The sequence below is a fragment of the Vipera ursinii genome, assembly GCF_947247035.1.
Source record: "Vipera ursinii genome assembly, chromosome: 14".
NCBI lineage: Eukaryota > Metazoa > Chordata > Lepidosauria > Squamata > Viperidae > Vipera > Vipera ursinii.
This window is the reverse complement of record NC_139527.1, coordinates 4330847-4355419: the sequence shown is the minus strand read 5'-3', so window position 1 is coordinate 4355419 and position 24573 is coordinate 4330847. Positions and strand designations below refer to the sequence as shown.

Below are 24573 nucleotides of genomic sequence, written 5' to 3'. Positions count from 1 at the left end.
AACACTTAATAAAGATATTTTATTTACAAGAAAAAAAGCTTCCAAAGTCTCATTTTCTTCTTAAGATCTCCAGATGTTGCAGGTAGCATCGGCGCCTGTTCCAGAAAGGCAGCACTGAACTATTTCAGCTAGGTGCAAGGAATGGAAGCCCTCCCTTCCACTAGGATGGTCTCTGCACATGTGGGCTACAACCTGTCTTACGACCTCCTGATTCTTGGGCTAAAGCCTTTATTATCATCTCCTGATTCTTGCCTATCTATCATGGCAAGAATCAGGCTTTGGGGAGACCCCCATGTGCCCACCCCCTGCTGCTACCTGCTTGGCCAACCTATGGCTTCCGAGCCCTCCAAAGAGGTCTGCAGGAACGCCATCCTCGGGGTTCTCCTTCTCCAGGGTCCAGCTCAGCTGGACTTCCCTTCTTCCCACCCTGCCTAGATGTTGTCATAGGGGACCACAAGGCCAATGTTGTAGCTGTAGCCGGCCACGTCGTTGTAAGAGGAGCGGCAGATAGGAAGGACGCTCTCTGCCACCAGCCTGTCTGTGGAGAATTCGTAGGCGTAGATAATGCCTCTGTGCCTGTTCAGAGAGAAGCAAGGGGAGAAAAGGGAAAAGAAAATAAGCAGGGTGCTTTTCAACCAGCCTGGTTCCCAGCAGTTCAAAACCCTCTGGAGCAGCTTTCCAACTTTGGCAACGTTAAGATGTCTGCACTTCAAATTCAAGCTGGCTGGGGAATTCTGGGAATTGGTCCACACGTCTTAAAGTTGCCCAGATGGGAGGACGTTGCTGCAGGCCAGGGGTCTTCAAACTTGGCCCTTTTATGACTTGTGGACTTCAACTCCCAAAATTCCTCAGTCAGCATACCTGGCTGAGGAATTCTGGGAGTTGAAGTCCACAAGTCATAAAAGGGCCAAGTTTGAAGACCCTTGTTTTAAACTGAGGAATGCCAATTTGGGGGAATGCCTCCCAGCGTCCCGCAATATTGTCTAGCTAAGCCTGCTGGGAATTGTAGTCTAGCAACCCTGAGATTGGTGTCACTGGGCGCCTCCTGCTGGTTGAGATAAAAACTACGACCATGAGGATCAGCTCTCACCTTCGGTGAGCGGTCAAGTCGTCGTCCGTGATGCTGGCCCCTCGGGGAGTCTTTTCATTGGGGATGTTGGCCGTGATGAGGCTGTGGGAGCTGAAGCGGAGGTGGCGAACTGGGTGCCTGGAAAAAAAGGGAGCCTCAGAATCCATCAGTGGCTCTTCAACAAGGTCTCCATGTTTAAATGCAGCGGACAAGTGACTGGCTGTTTAATTAAAAGCAGGGTGCACAGTAATTTGGAACAAATGCAAAGACAACCTTAGGAGTTTATTTTTTAATTTTATTTTTTTTTAAAAAAAACTTTCCACTGGGTGCCTGGAAAAAAAGGGAGCCACAGAGTCCATCAGTGGCTCTTCAACAAGGCCTCCATATTTTAATGCAGCGGACAAGCAACTGGCTGTTTAATTAAAAGCAGGGGGAAGTTATTCAAATGCACAGTAAATTGGAACAAATGCAAAGAAAAGCCTAGGAGTTTATTTTATTTTATTTTATTTTTTAAAAAACCCTTTCCACTGGGTGCCTGGGAAAAAAGGGAGCCACAGAGTCTATCAATGGCTCTTCCACAAGGCCTCCATGTTTAAATGCAACTGGCTGTTTAATTAAAAGCAGGGGGCAGTTATTCAAGTGTATGGTAAATAGGAACAAATGCAAAATAAAACCCCAGGAGTTTATTTTATTTTTTTAAAAAAAACCTTTCCACTGGGTGCCTGGGGAAAAAAGGGAGCCACAGAGTCTACTATCAGTGGCTCTTCCACAACGTCTCCATGTTTAAATGCAGCGGACATGCAACTGGCTGTTTAATTAAAACCAAGGGGCAGTTATTCAAATGCACAGTAAATTGGAACAAATGCAAAAAAAACCCCAAGGAATTTATTTTATTTTAAAAATAACCCTTTCCACTCCCCATTTCCAAAATGAAAGGGACCTATTCTTAATTTTAACAAAAATGGCTATATACAGGTAATTCCCCCAGGTCTGAACGTTTATTTAGCGAGTGTTCACAAAGAAGAATTAATTCAGAAAGGATACTTACAGTTAGACATGCAAAATCGCGAGCAAAAACAGGCCTTTGCAGCCACGTGGCTTGGAGAGGAGAAACCGGAAGTGGGTCACTTTTTTTTTGGTGCCTGGTCACATGACCGAAGCAGATTGGCTGATTTTTGCAAGATCTCTTTTGCTTTTGCTTTTGCTTTGCTGGAGCTGCGTGGGAGACCTGCTGCTTGCTGGGCTTGAGGACTAGAGAGTTGGAATTTCTTCTGTGGGTACTTTGAAATATTCTTTTTCCTTACTCTGTGGAACTCTACTTCTGCCGCTTGTAATCCCTTTTGGGAACTGCTCTGCTTCTGCTTGTGGTGGTAAGTGCAGCACTTTGCAAGATGGTTTGTTTGCCTTTGCCTGACATTGATAGCCTGTTCCTGCTGCTGCCTCCTCCTCCTCCTCCTCCTCCTCCTCCTCTCCCTGGCCCAGACCCAGCCCAGGTTCTGCTGACCCCTTTGCAGGGGTCTTCCAGCCTGGCCCTTGTATGTGGACTGTGGACTTCAACTCCCAGAATGCCTCAGCCAGCGTGCCTGGCTGAGGAATTCTGGGAGTTGAAGTGCCTGGCTGAGGAATTCTGGGAGTTGAAATCCACAAGTCATAAAAGGGCCAAGTTGCAAGAGCCCTGCCTTACTGGAAGGAAATCCCCCCCCCCCCCACACACACACACACCATTTTGAATTTTGCCTGGAGAGGCTTGTGCTGATCAGGGGAAGTGGTTTTTTTTTTTAAAGGTTTTAAACTTAAATTGCTTCCAGAAGTTGTGGGTGTTCCCTCCCTGGAGGCTTTTAAGAAGAAACTGGATAGGCATTTATCAGAAATACAAGGACACTACTGTACTCTCTTGTGAGAGTAGTGGGTTAGACTAGATGACCTCAAGGTCCCTTCCGTCTCAAGTTACTGCTGCAAGCCGACAGGTCTGTTAAACTCTACCCCCATCTCCCTCAGCATGCCTGGCTGGAGACGCTTAAGCCAGGGGTCTTCAACCTTGGCCCTTTGGTGACTTGCGGACTTCAACTCCCAGAATTCCTCAGCCCGGCAGGCTGGCTGAGGAATTCTGGGAGTTGAAGTCTACCAGTCATCAAAGGGCCAAGGTTGAAGACCACTGCACTGGAGGACTCATTCCATTGGTCCTTATGCATTAATTACATGACTACTCTGGAAGGCTGAGCTGTGGGAAAATACGAGTTTGCGGATAACGCGTCTCGCGGTGAACACAAGGCTGCCTGCCTCGTGATGCCAATCACCGCATCTCGAAGGGAACACCAGACTTGAGTGCCAGTCATAGGAAAAGATATTTTTCTGCTTTTAGAAGTGGAGTAAGAGAGAGAAAGAGAGAGAGAGGACAGCACCTAAAAGCAGAAAAAAGAGTGTTGGGCGCCCTCTAGTGGAGCTTTTCTGACATGCAGCTGGAGGAGCAGGAAATGGAATAAGGGCAGAAAAACAGTTGGCTGTAACTCAAGGACCTTACAAATATGCAGGTAAGTCCTCGACGTACGGCCACAGTTGGGAATGGCGCTTTCGTCACTAAGGGATGTGGCCGTCCACTGAGTCACACCCAATTGTCATGACTTTTTGCCACGGTGGATCAGCCAATCCAGCTTCCTCCATGCCGGAAGCTCTCTGGGTAGGTCAGGGATGGGCGGCCAGGTGACTCCGGGATGCTACGACCGTGGTAAGTTGCCAGGGGTTGCCATCATGTGGACATGGGGATGCTGCTGGCCGTAAGTCACAGGTGGCTAAACGAACGTCGTAAGTGGAGGATCATCTGTACAGCAAACAGGGCAGCTGCGATCCCAGACTGTCGCCTGGGCAGCCGTCAACCCTAGGATCGATTGAAGCGATTCGGTTTTCCCTTTCTCTCTATCCAAGTGGTCCTCAACTTACGGCAGTTCCTTTAGCGACCGTTTGGAGTTACAACGGCACTGGAAAAACGTGATTTAAGACAGCCTTTCAACCTTTGGGACGGCTGCAGCCTCCTCCCCAGGGTCTCGGGATCAAAATTCGGCCGCTTGACACCACTGACTCGTGTTTATGACGGCTGCAGTGTCCCAGGGTCGTGTGACCGCTTGCGACCTTCTGACGAGCAAAGTCGACGGGGGAAGCCGGGTTCGCTTAACCGGGTTAGTGACTTATCAGCTGCAGTGATTCCCCTAGCGATGGTGGCAAGGCAGGCTGTAAAATGGGGCAAAACTCAATAAACGTCTCACTTAGTGACAGAGATTGTCGTAAATTGAGGACCACCTGTAGTATAACCTATCTCCTCCTGACTTCGCCTGCAATAAGTATTCGATGCACAGAGGGTTAAAAGTTCAAGAAACTGGAAACCAGGAAGTGGGGTGTGTGTGTGTGTGTGTGTGTGTGTGTGTCTCACCGGGCGTGCACTTCCCAGAGCTTGGTGCCCATCCGCTGGTCCCACACGCAGACCAGCCCTTCCTCTCCCCCGCTGACCACCTTCCAGTCGTCCATCTGCACCGCCGAGACCCCCAATTGGTGTCCGTAAAGCGAGGAGACGGGGTCGCTTCTGCGGCGGTCGTACACCATCACCCTGCAAAGCAAAACCCGGGAGTTGTAAAACAGTTAAGGGAAAGATCACACGTGGACCTTCCCACGGGCTTCTGACAAGCAGAGTCAAGGAGGAAAGTCAGATTCAGAATAGAGCTCAGAACAGCAGAGTTGGGAGGGACCTTGGAGGTCATCTAGCCGAACCCCCTGCTCAAGCGGGAGACCCTCTACCCTTCCAGACAAATGGCTGTCCGGTTTCTTCAAAGCCTCCAGGGATGGAGCGCCCACAACTTCTGGAGGCAAGCTGTTCCACTGGTTAATTGTTCTCACGGTGAGGAGTTACTCCTTAGTCCTAGCTTGCTTCTCTCCTTGATGAGTTTCCATCCGTTGCTTCTTGCCCTGCTGAACGACTGCCTGATTCCCTTAACGAGTGCAGCGACTGGCTTAACAACCCAGGCGGGAAAGCTCATAAAATCGGGCTCAACTCACTTAAGAACCGCCTTGCTTATCAACGGACCTTCTGCTCCCGATTGTGGCCGTTAAGTCGGGGACTTACCTGTACTTTATTCTTTCCGCCCTGTGAACCACTGAAGAGTTTTTGAATCTTTGGGGCAAGGAATGTTGGCTTGAAAAGAGAGGCCAAATCAAGCGGAAAGACTGCAGGGTTAAATCAAGACGCCCTGCTCAAAGAAAAGCTTTGTGTGAACTAGTATTCTCCTCCTTCCGAGCCAGCACGAGGTTTCTGGCGATTGATCCTCCCTTGGAGTCATTCCACAGCAATCAAGGTAAACTAGATCTGAATATGGCAGTTCCACTTAGCACCTGCAAGGAGGAATCGGCAACGGTCCACATCCATCTGGGAATATGTCTTAATTCTCTTCTAAAGCCAGCAGCCGTCACCGCCTCTTAACTGCCTACATTAAAACGGGAAAACCAAATGATCTAGAAGCTAACCCAATCTGACACGACGGTTGAATCTCTTGGGCTTGCCAACCGAGGATCCTGGGGCTTATGAAGAGCCAATCAACGGCGTCTGCTGGGATCATCGTCTCGGGCTTTATCAAAATGAGAAATCAATGTATGATTTCATGCAATCCATCGGGAGCAGAACCCTGGGCGGGAGGATTAATGGGAAGCGTCTTTGTAAATTACGCTCCAGAGGCACGTTGGAGGTCAACCTTCTCTAGCCTGGGGGTAGAGGTCAGGAAGAAGGACTGCCACTACAGATACAGGGAGGGATGGAGGGAGGGAAAGGAAGGAAGGAAGGAAGGAAGGAAGGAAGGAAGGAAGGAAGGAAGGAAGGAAGGAAGGAAGGGAGGGAGGGAGGAAGGAAGGAAGGAAGGAAGACGACTGTGGGGTCCTTGGTGTTCTCTGAGCTTGCTTGTTTTCTCGCAGACGTTTCAGGACCCAACTAGGTAACATCATCAGTGCTAGAAGGGAGTGGGGTTTGCAGGAAGGGAGGGAGGGAGGAAGGAAGGAAGGAAGGAAGGAAGGAAGGAAGGAAGGAAGGAAGGAAGGAGACACTGAACATGTGGTTTCTAAACTTTCACCAAACAAACTGCCCAACAAACAGGCAACCTGTTGTGTTGCAGATGTTTTGGTCTTCAACATCCACCAGTTTCAGACAGGAGGGCCAACGACAAGGAATGGTGGAAATTTCAATCCATAACACCTGAAATACATCAGCTTGCTTATCTGTATCTTGGTTTAAGCAATGCGTTAAGGCTTAAGCCATAACCCAGTTTTGTCTGGGAGGAGGAGGAGGAGGAGGAGGAAGAGAACTTGTGTACTGGAGCCCACCAAGGAGAGCAGGTGCGGTGCCAGAGCTTCTATTGTTCCGCATTCCTGCTCTGATCCAGAAAATCAGCCCTCCCTTTAGCCTCCTTTAAACGAAGCCACTCGGCAGGCGCCTGCGAACAACTCTATTCAGACAATTAGAGCAAAAAAGACGACAGGGTCTCCAGCCGTGCGGGAACCATCTGACAGGTTGGAAAGAGGAAGAAGGGACGGGATGGGGCTCTCCTGACACCTCCGCCGTGCACCGCTTGTCAGAACATCCACAGATGGAGTCGACAAAAAGCTCGCCTCCCTCTTCCTCCGACTCCGAGGGAGGAGAAAGCGCTGCAAAACTTGGTCCTGGGCACCGGCAGGCGGCTTCCAGCCCCGTTCCTGACAGCCTGCGCCGGGCCTGGCTCCCTGCCCGCTGGCGCCGCGTATGCTAATAAGCCTGCCTTCAGATTTCCCGAGCCCTGGCTGAGGCTTTGTGGCTTCATTAGCAAGGAGCGAGCTTCCAGGCACTGATGCCCAGGGAAAACAAAGACGCTGCCGAGTTGTTTTCCAAAGTCTTCCCAGCCTGTCTTGTCTCCCAGGCCTCCACGACTGGCTGGCCGGGCAGGGGAGGCCCTGCTTTGCACCAACGTCCAGATTCCTGCGTGGAGTTCTGGGAGGAAGTTTATTTCGATGGCTGGGAATAAGAAGGGTGAGGGTCCCAATCCCCCCGTTCTGCTGCAAAGCAAACGCCGGGACTCTTCTCTCCTCATCAGAGGCAAAGGTAGCACTACTTCATCCAGCTTAGGCAGGAAAAGCCAAAGGCACACAGACAGACTGGGCGAGACATGGCGCAAAAAGAGTTAACTGTGAGAGGGACCTTGGAGTCCTCGTGGACGATCGCTTGACTTGCGAGCCAGCCGTGTGCGGCAGCAACCAAAAGAGCTAATGCGATCCTGGGCTGTATAAAACAAGAGGCGTAGAGTCAAGGTCACGCGAAGTAATCTTACCGTTTTATAAAGCCCTAGTAAGACCGCACCTGGATTGCTGCAGCCAATTTTGGTCACCGTATCCGCAAAAAAGATGTTGAGAGTTTGGAAAAAAAAATTCAGAGAAGAGCAACTAAGACGATCAAAGGCCTGGAGGCTAAAACATACGAAGGAGGGCTGCGGGACTTGGGTTTGGCCAGTCTAAAGAAAAGAAGAAATTGGGGAGACAGGATAGCAGTTATTCCAGTATCTGAGGGGCTGCCACAAAGTTGTTCACCAAAGCACCAGAGGGACAGATGAGAAACAATGGTTGGAAACTGATCAAGGAGAGAAGCAACTTGGAATTAAGGAGAAACTTCCCGACAGCGAGGACAATCAACCAGTGGAACAACTTGCCTCCAGAAAGGGTGGGCGCTCCATCACAGCAGGTTTTTAAGAAGAGACTAGACAGTCACCTGTCTGAGATGGTCTAGGTTCTCCTGCTTGAGCAGGGGGCTGGACTAGAAGACCTCCATGGTCCCTTCCGGCTCCATTCTATTCTAAATCAAGCATTGATTCCAAAGTCAATGCTAAGCTTGTAAGCCGCCCTGAGTCTTCGGAGAAGAGCGGGATATAAATGGAATAAAAATAAAAATAAATAAAATATTTTTTTCCCGCCACAGCTGTTAAGCACTGCCGTTAAGTGAATCGGTGTGTGTGTTTGTGTGTGTCATTAAGTGAATCCAGTCTGCCCATTGACTTTGCTTGTCGGAAGATCACAAATGGTCATTGCATGACCTCGGGAGCTGGCAACTGTCGTAAATACATTCTGGTTGCCGAATGCCTGAATTTTGACTATGGGGATGCTGCAACGGCCGCTAAGTGCAACCGTTGGCTGTAAATCACTCTTTTTCAGGGCCATTGTAAGTTGGAATGGTCACTTAAACAAATTAAGAATAGAACAGACTAAGAGAGTTGGAGGGGACCTTGGAGGTCATCTAGTCCAACCCTTTGCTCAGGCAGGAAACCCTATACCATTTCAGACAAACGGCTGTCCAGTCTCTTCTTAAAAACTTCCAGTGTTGGAACATTCAAAGCTTCTGGAGGCAGGTTGTTCCACTGGTTAATTGTTCTAACTGTCAGGAAGTTTCTCCTTAGTTCTAGGTTGCTTCTCTCCTTGATTAGTTTCCATCCGTTGCTTCTTGTCCTGCCTTCAGGTGCTTCGGAGAATAGCTTGACTTCCTCTTCCTTGGGGCAGCCCCTGAGATACTGGAAGACTGCTATCATGTCCCCCCTCCTTCTTCTCCTCATTAAACTAGACATTCCCAATTCCAACCACTCTAAATTAAGAGTGATTTCCGACCATTTGGAGATGGAAAACACTCGGAAACGGAGGTGCAACTTCTAAACCAGGAAGCAAATGCTTGGATTGACTGCCTCCCGTGTCATCATCTTGCTTTTGGGCACCGAAATTTTAAAAAAATGTCATCCCGCCCAAGGCAACCCGCCCCATCTTAAATTTACCTCCTGGCTTTATTTCCAGCTACCAACATGTGGGGGGGACTTTCCTGAAGGTTGAGGCACGTGAAGTCACCCAAAGGACCGCCAAGTTGCGTTACACACTGCCGCGTTTCCAGGTTGTAGAGCAGGATCTGAAAGAAACGAGCCCAGAAAAGATATCAGGGGCTGATGGACCTGCGATAGTCTGCAGCTTGAATTTCATACATCACTTCTTTGGCTCAGCCTTTGGTTTCTGCAAATTTATCTTTTTGTCCATGTGAGCTGGAACTGGGCAGCGCATTTATTTGATTAGGAAATGAAACGCCCGGGCGAATTGTGAAAAGAGACAGCAGAGAATGAGAAGGATAGAAGAAGGAAGGAACAATGGTGGTCAAAACTTGGCTTTAATCCTAGACAACACAGCTTGGCTGTTTTGAGGGGTGTCCATCTGGAACTATATTATTATTATTATTATTTGGTTAAGATGGTCATCTCCAGCTGGGTTGATGCCTGATGGAACACAGGCCAGGTTAGTTAAAAACTCTGGGAACAGTATATGTATACAGTGGTATGTTGATAAAAGCCTTGGCTTTACTAATGCCATGTTTCTCAACTCTGGCATCTTTTAAGAACCCTGGACTTCAACTCCCAGAATTCCTCAGCGAGCTGAGGCTGAGCAATTCTGGGAGTTGGAAGTCCACAGGTCTGAAGGTTGAGAAATACTGTTCTAATGTCGCCCGAGTTAAGCTACCATCATCATCATCCCTGTTCTCTGATGACATTGGCTGGGCTTGGGTGAAGTCATATTATGAGTTGGAAAACTTCTTCAGATGCTCTGACGGTAACCAGTTGACAGACCGGGGGTTGGGGACCTCTGGTCTAGACTACGCCCTTTCGCCAAGGACCATCTCTGTCCAACAGATATGCCCACCTTCCTAAGCTCAACAACTTCCAAACACTCAAAATCAAAAATTTCCAGACTCTAGTTGACTCCCATTCTGTTTTACACTGTGTAATTCAACATATCCCCGAACGCCTTAAGTCGGCCTTCACCATGAGGTTGAGTTAAAGACCTCGGAGATGAGGGGGGAAAACACACACACACGCACACACAACACAACAGCATCCATTTCGTGGGCGATTCTTCCCATGTTAGAAATCCCTTAACGACCTTTACCGTCTCACCCCCTCGATCGCTCTTTTAATAAGGCCGAGGCAAATGGGACTTCATCGGGAGACAGGAGAGTAGGATCAATTATTCATGGCTTGGCTTTCTCTAGCATTCAGGCGATGCATTAGCCTAATGCCACCTCTTCGCCAGGATAAAAGTTGGTCACTGGGAACTTTTAGCCTTGGGCAGAAAGGCAGGATAGGACAGACAAAATGGGCACAAGAATAAAGAGCTGGGTTATTACTCTGCAAATGAAGTTTTTCTTGCAGCCACACCACTTCCGACACAAAGATTTGAAAACGGCTGTTCAGATATTTGAATCCCACCACGGAATGGAAGGGAAGGGAAGAGAAGAGAAGAGAAGAGAAGAGAAGAGAAGAGAAGAATGAAGGGAAGGGAAGGGAAGAGAAGAGAAACGAAGAATAAAATAGAATAGAATAGAATAGAATAAGGATGAAGAATAGAGTAGAATAGAATAAGGATGTAGAATAGAATAAGAATAGAATAGAATAATAGAATAGAATAAGGATGAAGAATAGAGTAGAATAGAATAGAATAAGGATGAAGAATAGAATTGAATAGGAATAGAATAGGAATAGAATAAAATGTGGGATTCAGCCAGTTTGCACCACTTCGGCAGAACCGGTAGCTACTTTTTTGTTGCCCAGGCCCAGAATGGACTTCCAGAAGTGGCATTCACACAGAGAACCGGTTGTTCACCTATTTCAGACATGTCAAACACAAGGCCCGGGGGCCAGATCCGGCCCGTGAAGTAGTTTCATGTGGCCCACGAAGCCATCCTGGAAACAGTGAGGGAACGGCTCCCACTGCCTTGTCCCTGGCCCAGAGACCTTTCTTCTGCCAGAGACCCCCAGATCTGTCCCACTCCTGCCCAGGCCCCCCTAGGCACCCTTGATGCCAACGATGTAGAGCTGGCCACGCCCACCCAGTAGGCCATATGCACTCTAGCCACGCCCAACTAGTAGGCCACACCCACCCTGGCCATACCGACCTGGCCCCCCAAGGGCAACCACAATGCTGATGTGGCCCTCAATGAAATTGAGTTTGACACCCCTGACCTATTTGAATCCCACCACTGGTTGTTAAGTCAGAGGAGTGACTGAAAGTCACTTTTTTAAAGTGCCGGTGTAATTTCGAACTGTCTCCAGACGAATGATTATAAGTCAAGGACTCTCTCTAGCAAAGCAATCCCGTTTGATCATAGATCTACAGATGAGCTAAAATTTGGAAAAACCGACTAGAGGAAGAAAGAGACAAGTAGAGGAGAGAATAAAAGATAAAAAAAACACGATTAGGTGAAAAATGAGGAACGAGAGAGAGAGAGAGAAAAAAAGTGTGGATTTAAAAAAAACTTGGGAGGGAAAGAGAAGAAAACAGTTAATATGCATGAATAATGGATGCTTGATTTAAAAGCAATTTACTCCCATATGATGTAATTTTTTGACAACCAGCCAGCCAGTCTGTCTTGCAACTCCCTGCCACGAAAAAAACCCACAAAACCTAGCCTGGGAAGAAAACTGCATTTTATGCTCTTCGAAAGGTGATTTTTCCCACTGGCAGGTGTGGATACACACACACACACGCACACACACACACGGCCTTGCCCTCAAGGAGTGGGTTACTTCTACGTGACGCTACACACAAAAGGGGTTCAATCAAAAAGACGCACTCAGGAGATCTTGCGGGACGTCTTTGGAGTCAACAGGCTGCCTCGGGACACCCAACCCCATCCCAAAACCCATGCTCCCCAACTCTTCCCCCTCGTACCTAGCTTTGTGCTGAGGCTTTTAGGATGGGGCTAGAAGAGAGTCAAAGCCATCGACTCAAGAGGTGTTTTTGCCAAGCAGGGCCAGGCCAGGGGTGCAGAGCGGTGCCAGAGCACCTGCAGTCTCTGATGTTTGTGCCCGGGATCCTCGGAGGGTCTGTCCTGCCAAGCGGGGAACCCAGCCAAGCCAGAGGAGGTGGGGGAAGAGGCAAACGTCTATTGGATGCGAAACAGAGGTAGCCAAATTCATTTATTTATTTTTTTGCTCCAGATGAAAAAGAGCAGGAAGAGGATGGATGAGGGTGGGACGCCTTATTTATTTGGGAATTTTGGAACCACCTTGATAGAGCGGGTGGATAGGATAGCCGGAAGGGACATTGGAGGTCTTCTAGTCCAACCCCCTGCTCAGGCAGGAAGCCGTGTACCCTTTCAGACAAATGGCTGTCCAGTCTCTTCTTAAAAACTTCCAATGATGAAGCACCCAGAACTTCTGGAAAGCAAGCTGTTCCACTGGTTAGTGGTTCTGACAGTCAGGAAGTTTCTCCTTAGTTCCAGGTTGCTTCTCTCCTTGATGAGTTTCCATCCGTTGCTTCTTGTCCTGCCTTCAGGGGCTTTGGAGAATATCTTGACTCCCTCTTCTTTGGGGCAGCCCCTGAGATGTTGGAAGAGTGCTACCATCATGTCTTCCCTAAGGGATCAGTTTGGGGCAGGAGGTCTGACGCTGGACGTGGGAGATGATGGGTGGATGAGGTGTGAGGCCCTGATTGTGCGTCTTGAATTAAGGAGGGTATTCAGCGGCCAGGTGGAGATTCTGGTTTTTAAGGAACAGGGTCAACCTGGAGTCTGGACGTCAGTGCAAAAAGGACTTTAGGAATCACAGCCTGCACATTTTGCGTTTTCTTTCGGAAAGGAAATGAATACGATTCCCGGCGTTACCAATGGGCTTAGGAAAAGGCTGTCAAAACTCTTTTGTGGACGAATTGGGGGATGCAATTCCACATCATTTTTAGGTAGGGCTGAACATTTAAAGGTGCATTTGTATGTCTGTGTCTGTGTGTGTGATTATTTTGAACCCGCTTGGACAGTAGGGCGAGAACGTAATCGGGAGCCAAAGATTAAAAACAATTCTTTTAAATGAAATAGCTAGCTTTGAGAGTTTCTCAAAATCAAAACGTATTGCTCTTGCAGAAAGGGGCAGTTGCATTTGGAGCAAAATGGAGATGGTCCAGTTGGGTAAATTAGCCAAATGAAAATTACTTGATGGGCTATAAAACAACATTTAAAAAAAGTGTGTGTGTGTGTGTGTGTGGCGGTTTCAGTCATGTGGAAGAATCGCAGCACTCACTTAACACTGATCCAGCGCATCTAATGCTTTGGACAGCAGACGTGCTGAATACTAGCCTGGCAACACACAACCTAATGCCTGAACGTCTTTGTGTTTGTGTGTGTGTGTGTGTGTGTGTGTGTGTGTGTGTTTCTCATCCCACCCAGAAGAGTGCCAAAAAGTACCGATACATCTTCTGTAGCAATCTAGGGAAAAATCATTGACTTCTGACCACATTAATCCACCCGTGCAAAGTCCCTTTGTGTCCTGGGAATAATTATCATAATAGACATTAGTAATTAGTTTTCAGTGTGATGTCAGCCAGTGTGGCAATGCCAACAAGCCCCTGTTCTTGTCAAACCCAACCCGGCTGTCTGGGCTGTTTCAGCTCCATCTCCCTGATTAAAATAGAGGGTTTGCAGCACCCAGAAGCCATCTGTCCAACAGGCAGCCAAACCTGGAATCAATTTGGAGATCACACAGACACCTAGAGAGGCAACTGGGAGGGCCCCATAGGTCTCTTATACTGGGGCTGGTGGTGGTGGAACTCTTCAGCTAGAACCTGGAGGTTCACCCAAGGTCTCGGCCATGAAAATCGAGGACGAAATTGGCGGAGAGATGAATCACACCTCGCCAAGGAGTGGGCTTGAATTCTTAAGGAAGACGGGATCGAGAAATCCGAATTGCATTTTGATTAAAGGGATTGCTGTTGCCTTCCCAGCGAAGTGGTACCTATTTATCTACTCGCATTTGCATGCTTTCAAACTGCTAGATGGGTAGGAGCTGGAGCTAGTGACGGGAGCTCGCCCTGTCGCGCGGGTCTCAAATGCAGGCTGTCAGCTTTCAAAGCGGACAAGCTCAACGCCCTTAGCCGCTGAGCTATTGTGGCTCCCCACAACACAGGGGTGTCAAACTCAATTTCATTGAGGGCCACATCAGCATTGCGGTTGCCCTCAGGGGGCCGGGTGGGTATGGCCAGGGTGGGCATGGCCTACTGGGTGGGCGTGGCTAGAGTGCGTATGGCCTACTGGGTGGGCATGGCTAGCTCTACATCGTTGGGGGGCCTGGGCAGGAGTGGGACAGATCTGAGGGTCTCTGGCAGGAGGAGGGTCTCTGGGCCAGGGCCAAGGCAGTGGGAGCCGTTCCCTCACTGTTTCCAGGATGGCTTCATGGGCCACATGAAACCACTTCGCGGGCCGGATCTGGCCCCCGGGCCTTGTGTTTGACATGTCTGCCACAACACATTCCTGCATGTTCAACTTTTGATATACAACCCTTGGGATAATAAGACCAACTCTTAGCGGTAGGACGCTTATTATATGGTACCGCTTGACTGTATTCTCTGGAGATTTGATTGGCCCGGCCTCTGCTGGCATTTCAGAAAGCTTTAAAAATATGGAAGCCTACCTGGGCACAGGTGGGCAGGTTAATTGAACCCGTGAGGCTGAAGGTGATTTATGGATGCCCTGTGTTGTCCTCGGCTGTCGCGCCGTGTTCTAATATTAATTTGTGTTGACTTTTTAGCCCTGAGCTGCTCCTGCAAGGTGGCCAGCCGTGTAAATCATTTTAATACGTACATACATAAAATAATCTAAAGTAACATTTTCATACCTAAGACCTTGGTCGCCGTTACAGTTACAATTTATGACCACAATTGGGCCCAAAACTTCTGTTGCTAAGTGAAACATTTGTTGCCGGAATTCTGCCCCATTTTACGACCTTTCTTGCCACAGCGAACCACTGCAGTTATTAAGTTAGCAACACGGTTGTTAAGCAAAGCTGGCATCCCCGTTGACTTTGCTTGTCAAAGGATCCCAAAAGGGGATCACGTGATCCCGAGACACAACAACGGTCGTTAAGTGTGAGCCAGACATTTTACTACCCTACTAGATGCCAAGCATCTAAATTTTGATCACTTGGCCATGGGGCTGCTACAAAGGTCGTAAGTGTGAAAAACTGCCATAAGTCACTTTTTCCAGTGCCGTTTAAACTTTCAAACGGTCAGTAAATGAACTGCTGAAAGTCGAGGATGACCTGTATTTAGCCAACTTTGGAAGTTTGCAACTCAGCCGTTCCAGTTCTGCCACGGGTATTTTTTGTGCCCCGTTTAGGAGAAACTTGTCGGACGCAACTTTTATTTTGTTTTAACTGAGGCTGCATATTTTATCGGTCTGCCTTTATGATGCCAGTTAGAAGCTTATGGAAATAAATAAATAAATAAATAAACAAGCAAGCAAACATCTGAATTGATTGAGTTAGCTTCTGTCTTTTAAAACGTCGACGAGCATTGCTCATAAACTTTTAACAACCTATTTGTAGCTGGAAGAGCTGTGTTTAAAAGAAAAATAAGATACGTAAGAAGCTGGATCCTGCGCCTAATAAAACTTATAGATCGGGAATCTGTCCATTTCAATTTATTCAGCTGCTTTATTCTTCCAGGCCGCAAACTGGTCCTAGTCCAGTTTGCAAATTCAGCATACTAATAAAAATCCACCTATGTTTTAATGCACCTTTATTGCACTGTACACATTTTAATGTGCCTTTCATGCATTATAGATACATTAGCGCACGCGCTCCCTAACGTGCGCATTTGTATGTCGCGTTCCTTTGCATGCGTGCATCTTAGCCTTGATTTTTCTCTTAACACTGCACACATCGGCGTGCAAAAGGCGGTTTAGGAGAGTACAGGTTTGGGAAATACCGTACAAAAGTTATGAAAACCCATGCCAAATAATTCTTCACGATCGTTGTTATTTTGAATCTACGTAAACTGCCCCACGGCCTACAAGGATGGAGATGCAAAATTGGCGTGAAAGAAAAAAAAATAAGTAACAATATAGCCTGGGTCATTTCGATGGTCCTGCTGAAGCCGTTGCACACACCTAGCTCCAATTATTTATTAGTCCTCCTTAGGAAGTAAGAGGTTGAGGAAAAGAAGTGAATTGCTTCAGGCTACGGCGGCGGCGGCGATGAAATCTCTTCCAGATGCAGTACAACGCGGATTTGACAGGGGTAGCAATTTGTAACGAGCAATGTAGCTAAGTGGGAACACAAAGCCCATGAGCCTCAGGCTGGAGAGACGTCAGGCTCTCCCTCCCCAACCCCCCAACTCATATTATCATGACCTCAGGAGTCAGCCCAAGACACTCAGGAGCACAACAAAAGGATTTCTCTCCCCCCCCCCTTCCCTTTTCGGGATTACTGTCTACAGATAGTCCTTGACTTACGACTACAACTCAGCCCTAACATTTCTAAATGAGACATTTGACCCCAAGGTTTGTTTTTCATCACCTCCAGGAGGTTGAGACCTGTCTTCCAGAGTGTGGGATAGAGAGGAGTGAATTTAAAGTAAACCAAAGAAGATTCCGATTCGATACGAGGGGGTTTACGCTTTGATAGCGGAAACCAATTCTCCAGAAAAATGGCAAGGTTTACGCAGGGTAGCATCTGTTGATGCAACTTGCATTGAGCTACCAGCCTTGAGCAGTGGTTGATCAGCACCGATGGCCTTTCAAACTCTTACTGCTATGGAAATTCATTAGGCTTAAGGTGCCATAGCAATATTAGCTGAGCTTAAGTAGATTTCGTACCGTCCCAGAATTAGAAGGGACTTTAACAGTCTTCTCCAACTACTGCTCAGCACAGGGACTCTCCTAACGTTCTGGAAACATGGCTGCCCACTCTTAAAATCCTCCAACGATGCGAGTACCCATAACTTCAGGAGATAGGCTGCCCCACTGCTTAATAGCTCTCCCATCAATCCAATATGCAATAGAGAGAAGCCAAGGTCAAACATTTTAGGGCACCCAAGTAAGTACCTTGTTGGTCTCATTAATCAACCAGCCGAAGCCTCTGACGCCGAACGCCACCTCGCTGGCTGAGACGTCCAGGCACGTGACAGGCTGGCCGTAGACAGAATGCAGGACTTGAGCTGGCTCTCCTTCCTTCAAGTAGTAGATTGTGTCCTCCGCTGCTACTACCGCACCTGGGCAGCCCGAAGTAGGGGGCACGAGACAGAGTAGGCTGACCTGCAAAAGAGTTGACAGGGTGAAGAGAGTGTTGAGTCTCAAACATCTTTCCCTGCCAAAGTATTCTTTCCACTTCTCCCCAAAACATCAAAATAGCTTTCCTTGCGCCTTCAGTGCCATGAGTTTCAATTCTCTCAATCTATGACAGGGAAGAGGAGCGTCTCCATAGGGAGAGGAGGAGGAGGACTGTGGGGTCCTTGGTACTCTCTGAGCTTGGATATTTTCTTGCAGACATTTCATGACCCAACTAGGTAACATCTTCAGTGCTAGGAGGAAATGGGCCTTACAGAGAGGAGGAGGAGGACGACGACAACAACTGTGGGGTCCTTGGTGCTCTCTGAGCTTGGTAGTTTTCTTGCAGACATTTCATTACCCAACTAGGCAACACCATCTGTGCTGAGAGCTAAGATTGTTGAGTGCTGTTGACGTTACCTAGTTTGGGTAATGACACGTCTTCAAGAAAACAACCCCAAGGACCCTTCATTTCCACCCTGAGCTACAAATATTCTCCTTTATTAGAAGAAAACTTTGATAAAAGAGTGCCTGTCAAAGCAAAGAGCTTGATACTACTACCGCAATGACCCCATCCTGGCCTATTCCAGATACAATGGACCAGCCAGCATGCCCACCTCTGTTCAGAATAATCTGGGTTTGTTTTTTTTCCAAATGGAGGATTCACCAAAGAGAACTTCCTCTGATCCTTTTGACCCAATGAAAAAGTAAACAGAAAGACCCGAAACATATCCTCACCAGCCGTCAACACCCAGATGAGTAGAGATTAATACCAAGGTTAGCACTAAAACAACAGTCCAGCAGTAAACAGAACTCCAGTTGGGGAACTAGCCAATCAGACCTAAAAGCTAACTCTAAACAACAGCCTAATTAAGGAACCAACAAGACTGACAAGGCAAGCCACTAATAGATAAGCAGAAAGCCAACCCCACTCCTTTCTAGCACTGATGAGGTGACCTAGTAGGGTAGTAGAATGTCTGCGAGAAAGTTGCAAATATTCTCTGCTATCAGTCCTTTGAGCTGCCGCCTTGCTCCTTTATCAACACAGCGCACTGATCTTTGCTAAATGGCCAAAGGCGATGCAATCCAACACATTTCAAGGGCTTTTCCTGTGAATTCACAAAAGAGACTCACCCACTTCTGAATCTCAAACTCTGCCGCGGTTCCCCAGTATCCTTTGTCGTTGGCGCTTTCCACTTTGACCTGGAAGCCGGAGACCGTGGCTACGGTGGCCCCCTCAGCCGAAAGCGCCATGGCTTGAATCTTCTGGTTGTGTCGGTACCGGTGGATTGGCTCGGAACCAACCAACAGGCTCCACACTTTGACTGACCCTGCGTGGCAAAAGGAGAAAAGGGGTGAAAATAGAATGTGGGCCAATATTTCAAATCTGCAAATGGTACAGGTGCTCCTGCTTGAGCAGGGGGCTGGACTAGATGACCTCCATGGTCCCTTCCAGCTCTATTCTATTCTATGGGAAGGGAAGAAACTTTTCAATGTGTCACTGGGGCACCTAAGGCCATTCTCTACCTTTGCCATAAGGCTGCTCTCCGTGGTCCTGAAAAGCCAGCGGCTAGCTCTACAACTACAACAATCACCCACAACATATATTTGGAGTCCTAACCCCACCAACCCAGCATAGATGGTTTCGCCGCAACACATAGATCTCTAGTGGTCGTTCTTGACTTACAACTGTTCATTTAACAACATTTAGCAAATAGCCAGGTCTAAGTTAGGACGACCTTGGAAAAGACCCGAATACGCCAAGACCTACATACCTGTACCCGTGAAAATCTACGAAAACATCATGCCAAGAAGATGGGGGAGAGAGAGAGAGAGAGAGAGAGAGATGTTTTCGTAGATTTTCGTAGATGTTTTCGTAGATTTTCACGGGTACAGGTATGTAGGTCTTGGCGTATTCGGGTCTTTTCCCATGTAAGATTGAGGGTGTCTTGGCGACATTTTCACGAGGTCCCACTCATCATCTTCAGGCTGGTGTCTTCGGCTTCATAGCACGAAGCCGAAGACACCAGCCTGAAGATAACGAGTGGGACCTCGTTGAAACATCACCAAGACACCCTCAATCTTACACGGGAAAAGACCTGAATACACCCAGACCTATATATATATATAGATATAGATATATCGATATATATATTTTAAAAAGACATAATACCAAGCTAGGGCTTTTAAAGTCGGGGTTTATTGAATAAACTCAACCTGCACGATTGATGCAGAATCACAGAACACAGTGCCTGGGTTCATGCATGAAATCCAGGATGGCTTAACCAGTCAGGGCATAGAGTCTCTGCCTGATTGAATACAGACAGGTCAAGAATTGTTTGTAAGTTACAGAAAACCACATCAGGGAGTGCTGGATTGGCACCCCTGCCAGGTTGCAAACGTTCCTTCCCTCCTTTGAAAAAAAAAAAGCGCAAAGCCAAGAAAAAGGATAATGAGACGGCATCCCAGCAAATTTAGAGGGTTATTTATGTGCACTTTGGTAAAGATTATTTCGGTGCCTGGGAAGCACTTCCACATGGCAAAATAGCACCAGCAATCTCAGGAGCTATCTAATGGCGCTGCCTCTAAATATTTATGCTCCTCATCAGGGGAGCGAGCAAAATCGCAGCCATTTTGTTTGTCTTTTTTTTTCCTTTTATTTTATTAGGGATGCATATTTAAATTAATCTATTTGCCTAAACAATTAGCCGGCTCGTTTTGTGTGCACGGTGCCAAAATTGCAATTAGGCTTCCATCAACATGCAAAAGGCCCAAGTAAAACTGCCCCAAAGGAGTCGTAAGGCCGCTTGGAGTTGGGCTGTTCCAATTTTACTTCGAGAACTAATGGTAATTATCGTGATTGTTTGAAAGGTAAATAACAAGTAAGCTGGTTTTGAAAATAAGAATGCCTGTGGAACAGCAGCCACCCAACATGGAAGCAAATTAACTTCTCCCTTTTTATATATATATATAAAAAGAACAAAGAAAAGAGCATCTTGAGCCACTTAGGCCCACTTCTGAAGCCCAAAGCAGTTTGGGGGAAGAAAAAAAAATCTTGCACATTCAACTTTTGTAACCACAGCCATTGATTCAACTCTGAATTTTTACTCGGAGAGGCCAGGAAAAGCTACCGTGTGCAGGCTTTAAAATTCACTGACTGCTTTTACAACATGCACTAAAACAAGACTGGTTCATTTAATAATATTTAGGAACTTTTCTTTCTAGTTCCCAACTTACGAACTGGGATCAGATTGGCTGTTCCGAAAAAAGGCGGTTAAGAGAGCCTGATTTTATAACCTTTTCTGCCACAGTTTTTGTAAAGTAAATTACTGTAATTGTTACGTAAATTAACATTAAGAGAGGGATGGAATCAAGATCGCGTGAAGCGTTAATGCCACTCTATAATGCCTTGGTAAGGAACGTTGCATCCAGTTTGTAAAAATGTCGTTGAGACTCTGGAAAGAGGGCAGAGAAGAGCGACAAAGATGATCAGGGGGATTGGAGGCTAAAACATATAAGGAACGGCTGCTGGAATTGGGCATGTCTAGTTTAATGTAGAGAAGGGCGAGGGGTGACATGATAGTAGTCTTCCAATATCTCAGGGGCTGCCCCAAAGAAGAGGGAGTCAAGTCTTCTTCCTCCTCCTCCTCCGCAAACCCCTCTCCCTTGTAGCACTGATGATGTTACCTAGTTGGGTAATGAAATGTCTGCAAGAAAACAAACCAGCTCAGAGTGCGCCAATTTCTCCTCCTCTCCACAGACCCCATTCTCCTCTAGCACTGATGATGTTACCTAGTTGGGTAATGAAATGTCTGCAAGAAAACAAGCCAGCTCAGAGTGCGCCAATTTCTCCTCCTCTCCACAAACCCCATTCTCCTCTAGCACTGATGATGTTACCTAGTTGGGTAATGAAACAACCAATGTCAGAGGGCACCAAAGGAACCACAGTTCTCCTCCTCCTCCTCCTCTCCTCTAGCGCTGATGTTACCTAGTTGGGTAACGAAACGTCTGCAAAAAAACCAATCAAACTCAGAGAGCACCAAGGGCCCCGTGGCTCTAATTCATTTCATGCCAGTATTCCGAGGGCCCGGCCTTTGTCTTGTTCACCCAAAAGCAGCGACGAGGGGAGGGGAGGCTATTTGGCTCAGTGGGTTAGGACGCTGAGCTTGTCGATCAGAAGGTCAGCAGTTTGGCGGGTCGAATCCCGAGTGCCGCGTGACAGAGCGAGCGCCTGTTACTCGTCCCAGCTTCTGCCAACCTAGCAGTTCGAAAGCACGTAAAAATGCAAGTAGAAAAATAGGGACCACTCTGGTGGGAAGGTAACAGCGTTCCGTGCGCCTTTGGCGTCTAGTCATGCCGGCCACATGACCACGGAGACGTCCTCGGACAAGCGCTGGCTCTTCGGCTTTGAAACGGAGATGAGCACTGGCCCCTAGAGTCGGAAACGACTAGCACGCAGGTGCGGGGGAACCTTTACCTTCTCTCCCGTGGCACAAAAACTTTCCACGGTGCAAAGCGGAATGAGTGAGGGTGGGAGGATTAAAGCAAACAGTCTAGGCACACCCACACCCACACCACACACACGCTCACATCACCAAGGCCGTGGCTGCGCGCCAGGCCCAGGCAAGCATGGAGCAGATGGCGCCCTGGCACGGCCCCCACGGCTCCTGCATTAGCAGCATCTGCTCATTAACCAGAAACTCTTCCCTCGCTTTCTCTTAATGCTCCAGGAAAAGCATTTTGATTTGATTCATTTCGGGTAAGGCAACGGTGGAAGGCAATTAGCGGTAGGAGGAAAAAGGAAAAAAAAAAAAAAGAAGTCAAGCTGGATGCCTGCCAGTGCTGACGGTGGGAAATAAGGCAGAAGATGTCCAGAAAACTGGACAGTTGGAATTCAGAACATCACAATTGTGGATTCGGCTGCCAAGGCCTCCCAGGTGTCAGAAACGGCAAGCAGGCAGGCAGGAAGAGGCCGCAGACCACCAGTTTTCCACCCATCCTTCTCGATTCCTTTGCAGCGGATCTCCCAGGATTGGGGCCATAAAGGCGTGGAGGCCACAGGCCACATAAACCTCCGGGTGGCCTCAACGCCCCTCTAAAAGAATGCAAATGACCAGCTGTCTGCAAAGGAGGATAAATCCTTCCGTTTCGGAAGAAGCTTCTCGGATGAGAAGCAAAACGAAAACAAGGAAGTCCAGTTGCCTGGGGGGGGGGGGGGAAGAAACACTTTTGGGATAACTGTGACCTGGAGGACTGAGAATCTCCACTGACATTTTGACCGAAGCCTCCTTACTCATCGCGCGCTTCAGCCGGCACACGGACAGCTTGGACAGCTGACCGCAACCCTGCCATTTCCTAAGAAGCCAAAGTTTGCACCCAAAGACAACGAAAAAGGCCAGAATTAAGGTGCAAGGCGGTTGTGAGCGCTGAGTATTGACAATTCCTCGACAACAGAGCTCGCCCAGGGATAGGCAGATTTAAATCATCACCGGGGGGTGGTGGTGGTGAGGGGGGTGGAGAGAGAGATCCACGGCCCTCTTTGCTCAGCCAGTAAGCTGTGAGGACAAGGCAGGCATAAAAATGCCCGCGGGTTCCACTTGGAGACCGGTTGCCAAGGGCATCGCGGCTTGCGCCCTGCTGAATGGGGAGAAAATGGTGTTGTGTCAACGCATTTGCTAAGAGCCTTTTCAACGCACTAGCTCCTCGTGCTAACAGATGGCTTCGGTGGCACACATGCTACAAAAGCAACACACACACACACACACACACCAGGAAGAAAACATGCACACAGACACACACAGAGACACACGGGGTGGGGGGAGGAGGGCATATAGCAGCAAAAAAAAAAAGGATAATTGCTTTGAGAATCGCAAGAAATATGTACGTGGACTCCTCCGGGTGTACATTTGCTGAGGTCTCTCTCTGCGATTCTCAGCGATTGAGGCGGACAATTTTTTTGCGGGTAAAATGTTTCGGGATAGCGAAAAGCGGGAGGCAGGTCTGATTTTTCCGGTGCCTTTCGGGAAGAGCTTAACAATTTAAAAAAACGTTATTTATCCATCCCAGCCACTGTGTGCTGAGCAGGAAGTCCTCGACTTACGACCGCAACTTGAGCCCCAAATTGCCTCCTTCCGTTAAGGGAGGATTTGTTCCCATTTTACGACCTCTCTTGCCACGGGTGTTAAGGGAAACACCGCAGTTGTTCGGCGAGTAAGGCGGTTGCAAAGTGAGTCTCGGCTTGTCAGACGGTCGATTTTTCCCCCCTCCCCCCCGGGGACACTGCAACTGCAACCGTCATAAATACGAGTCAGCTGCCAAGCGTCTGAATTTGGGGTCACGCGACCGCGGGAGGCTGCAACGGTCGCGAGTCTGAAAGGCGGCCGTTAAGGACCTTTTCCCAGCGCTGTTGTAACTTTGAGCGGTCACTGAACGAGCTGCCGTAAGGGCGACCTGTGGTTGCTGTGTGCTTTGCACCTCATTTTCGCCAATCCGAGAGGACGAAGGTCTGAGGTTGCTTAAAAGGGATGGAAATGAGAATTACGAAGGCTTTTCTTCCCGTTTATTGTGTCTGCTCTTGGTTTATTGGTTTTTAATTGTACGCTGCTAAGGGTCGGTTTCGAGTTGAGGCAGCCTTATAAATTGAAGTCATAAATAAAATAAAATTACCGAGTTTAGGCTTCATTGGTCTGGGATCGCGAATCAAGAAGGAAATTACATTGCACTAAATTAAATAAATTTAATTTATGAGATGCGCGCCGTCCAGTTATCTGCGATAGGTGCAACGTTACAGCATCTGGAGCACCTCACTTCCTTTCAGGGGAAGCAGCAGAGGCCAAGCAGAGGCACGGGGGGGGGGGAAATTGCAAGGTTTGAACAGTCCTCTCCCCCCCCCACCACCGGCACCCTTACTGCAAGCATTGAGTTTCTTAACAGGTATGTTTCGCAATCAGATCAGGTGACAGTAGATTCGGGATGGCCCGTTTAGGATTTGAATGGGGTATTTGGGGATTAGAACATTCCGTTCTGCATATCAGATCGGAATTCATATTCCTCTAGATCAGTGTGTCTCACCCTTGACAACTTTGAGATGCGTGGACTTCAACTCCCAGAATTCCCTAGCCATGGAAAGAGAAGGGGAAGAGGAACACAAACAGAAAGGAAAGGAAAGGAAAGGAAAGGAAAGGAAAGAAAGGAAAGGAAAGGAAAGGAAAGGAAAGGAAAGGAAAGGAAAGGAAAGGAAAGGAAAGGAGAGGAGAGGAGAGGAGAGGAGAGGAGAGGAGAGGAAAGGAAAGGAAAGGAAAGGAAAGGAAAGGAGAGGAGAGGGAGAGGAGAGGAGGGGAGGGGAGGGGAGGGGAAGGGAAAGGAAAGGAGGGGAGGGGAGGGGAAGGGAAGG

General features: G+C 48.0%; 1 protein-coding gene across 1 annotated transcript in view; it reads right to left on the bottom strand.

Moving 5' to 3' along the window:
• Nucleotides 1-24573, bottom strand: part of FBXW8 (F-box and WD repeat domain containing 8) — a 52648-nt gene continuing 28075 nt past the window's right edge. The window contains exons 6-11 of the mRNA XM_083373620.1: nucleotides 18315-18638; nucleotides 16959-17168; nucleotides 8884-9011; nucleotides 4494-4667; nucleotides 1091-1207; nucleotides 1-576 (exon numbers count right to left, since the gene is read on the bottom strand). Coding sequence (XP_083229746.1) covers nucleotides 432-576; nucleotides 1091-1207; nucleotides 4494-4667; nucleotides 8884-9011; nucleotides 16959-17168; nucleotides 18315-18638 — 1098 coding nt within the window. The 3' untranslated portion in view covers nucleotides 1-431. The remainder of the gene's footprint in view (nucleotides 577-1090; nucleotides 1208-4493; nucleotides 4668-8883; nucleotides 9012-16958; nucleotides 17169-18314; nucleotides 18639-24573) is intronic.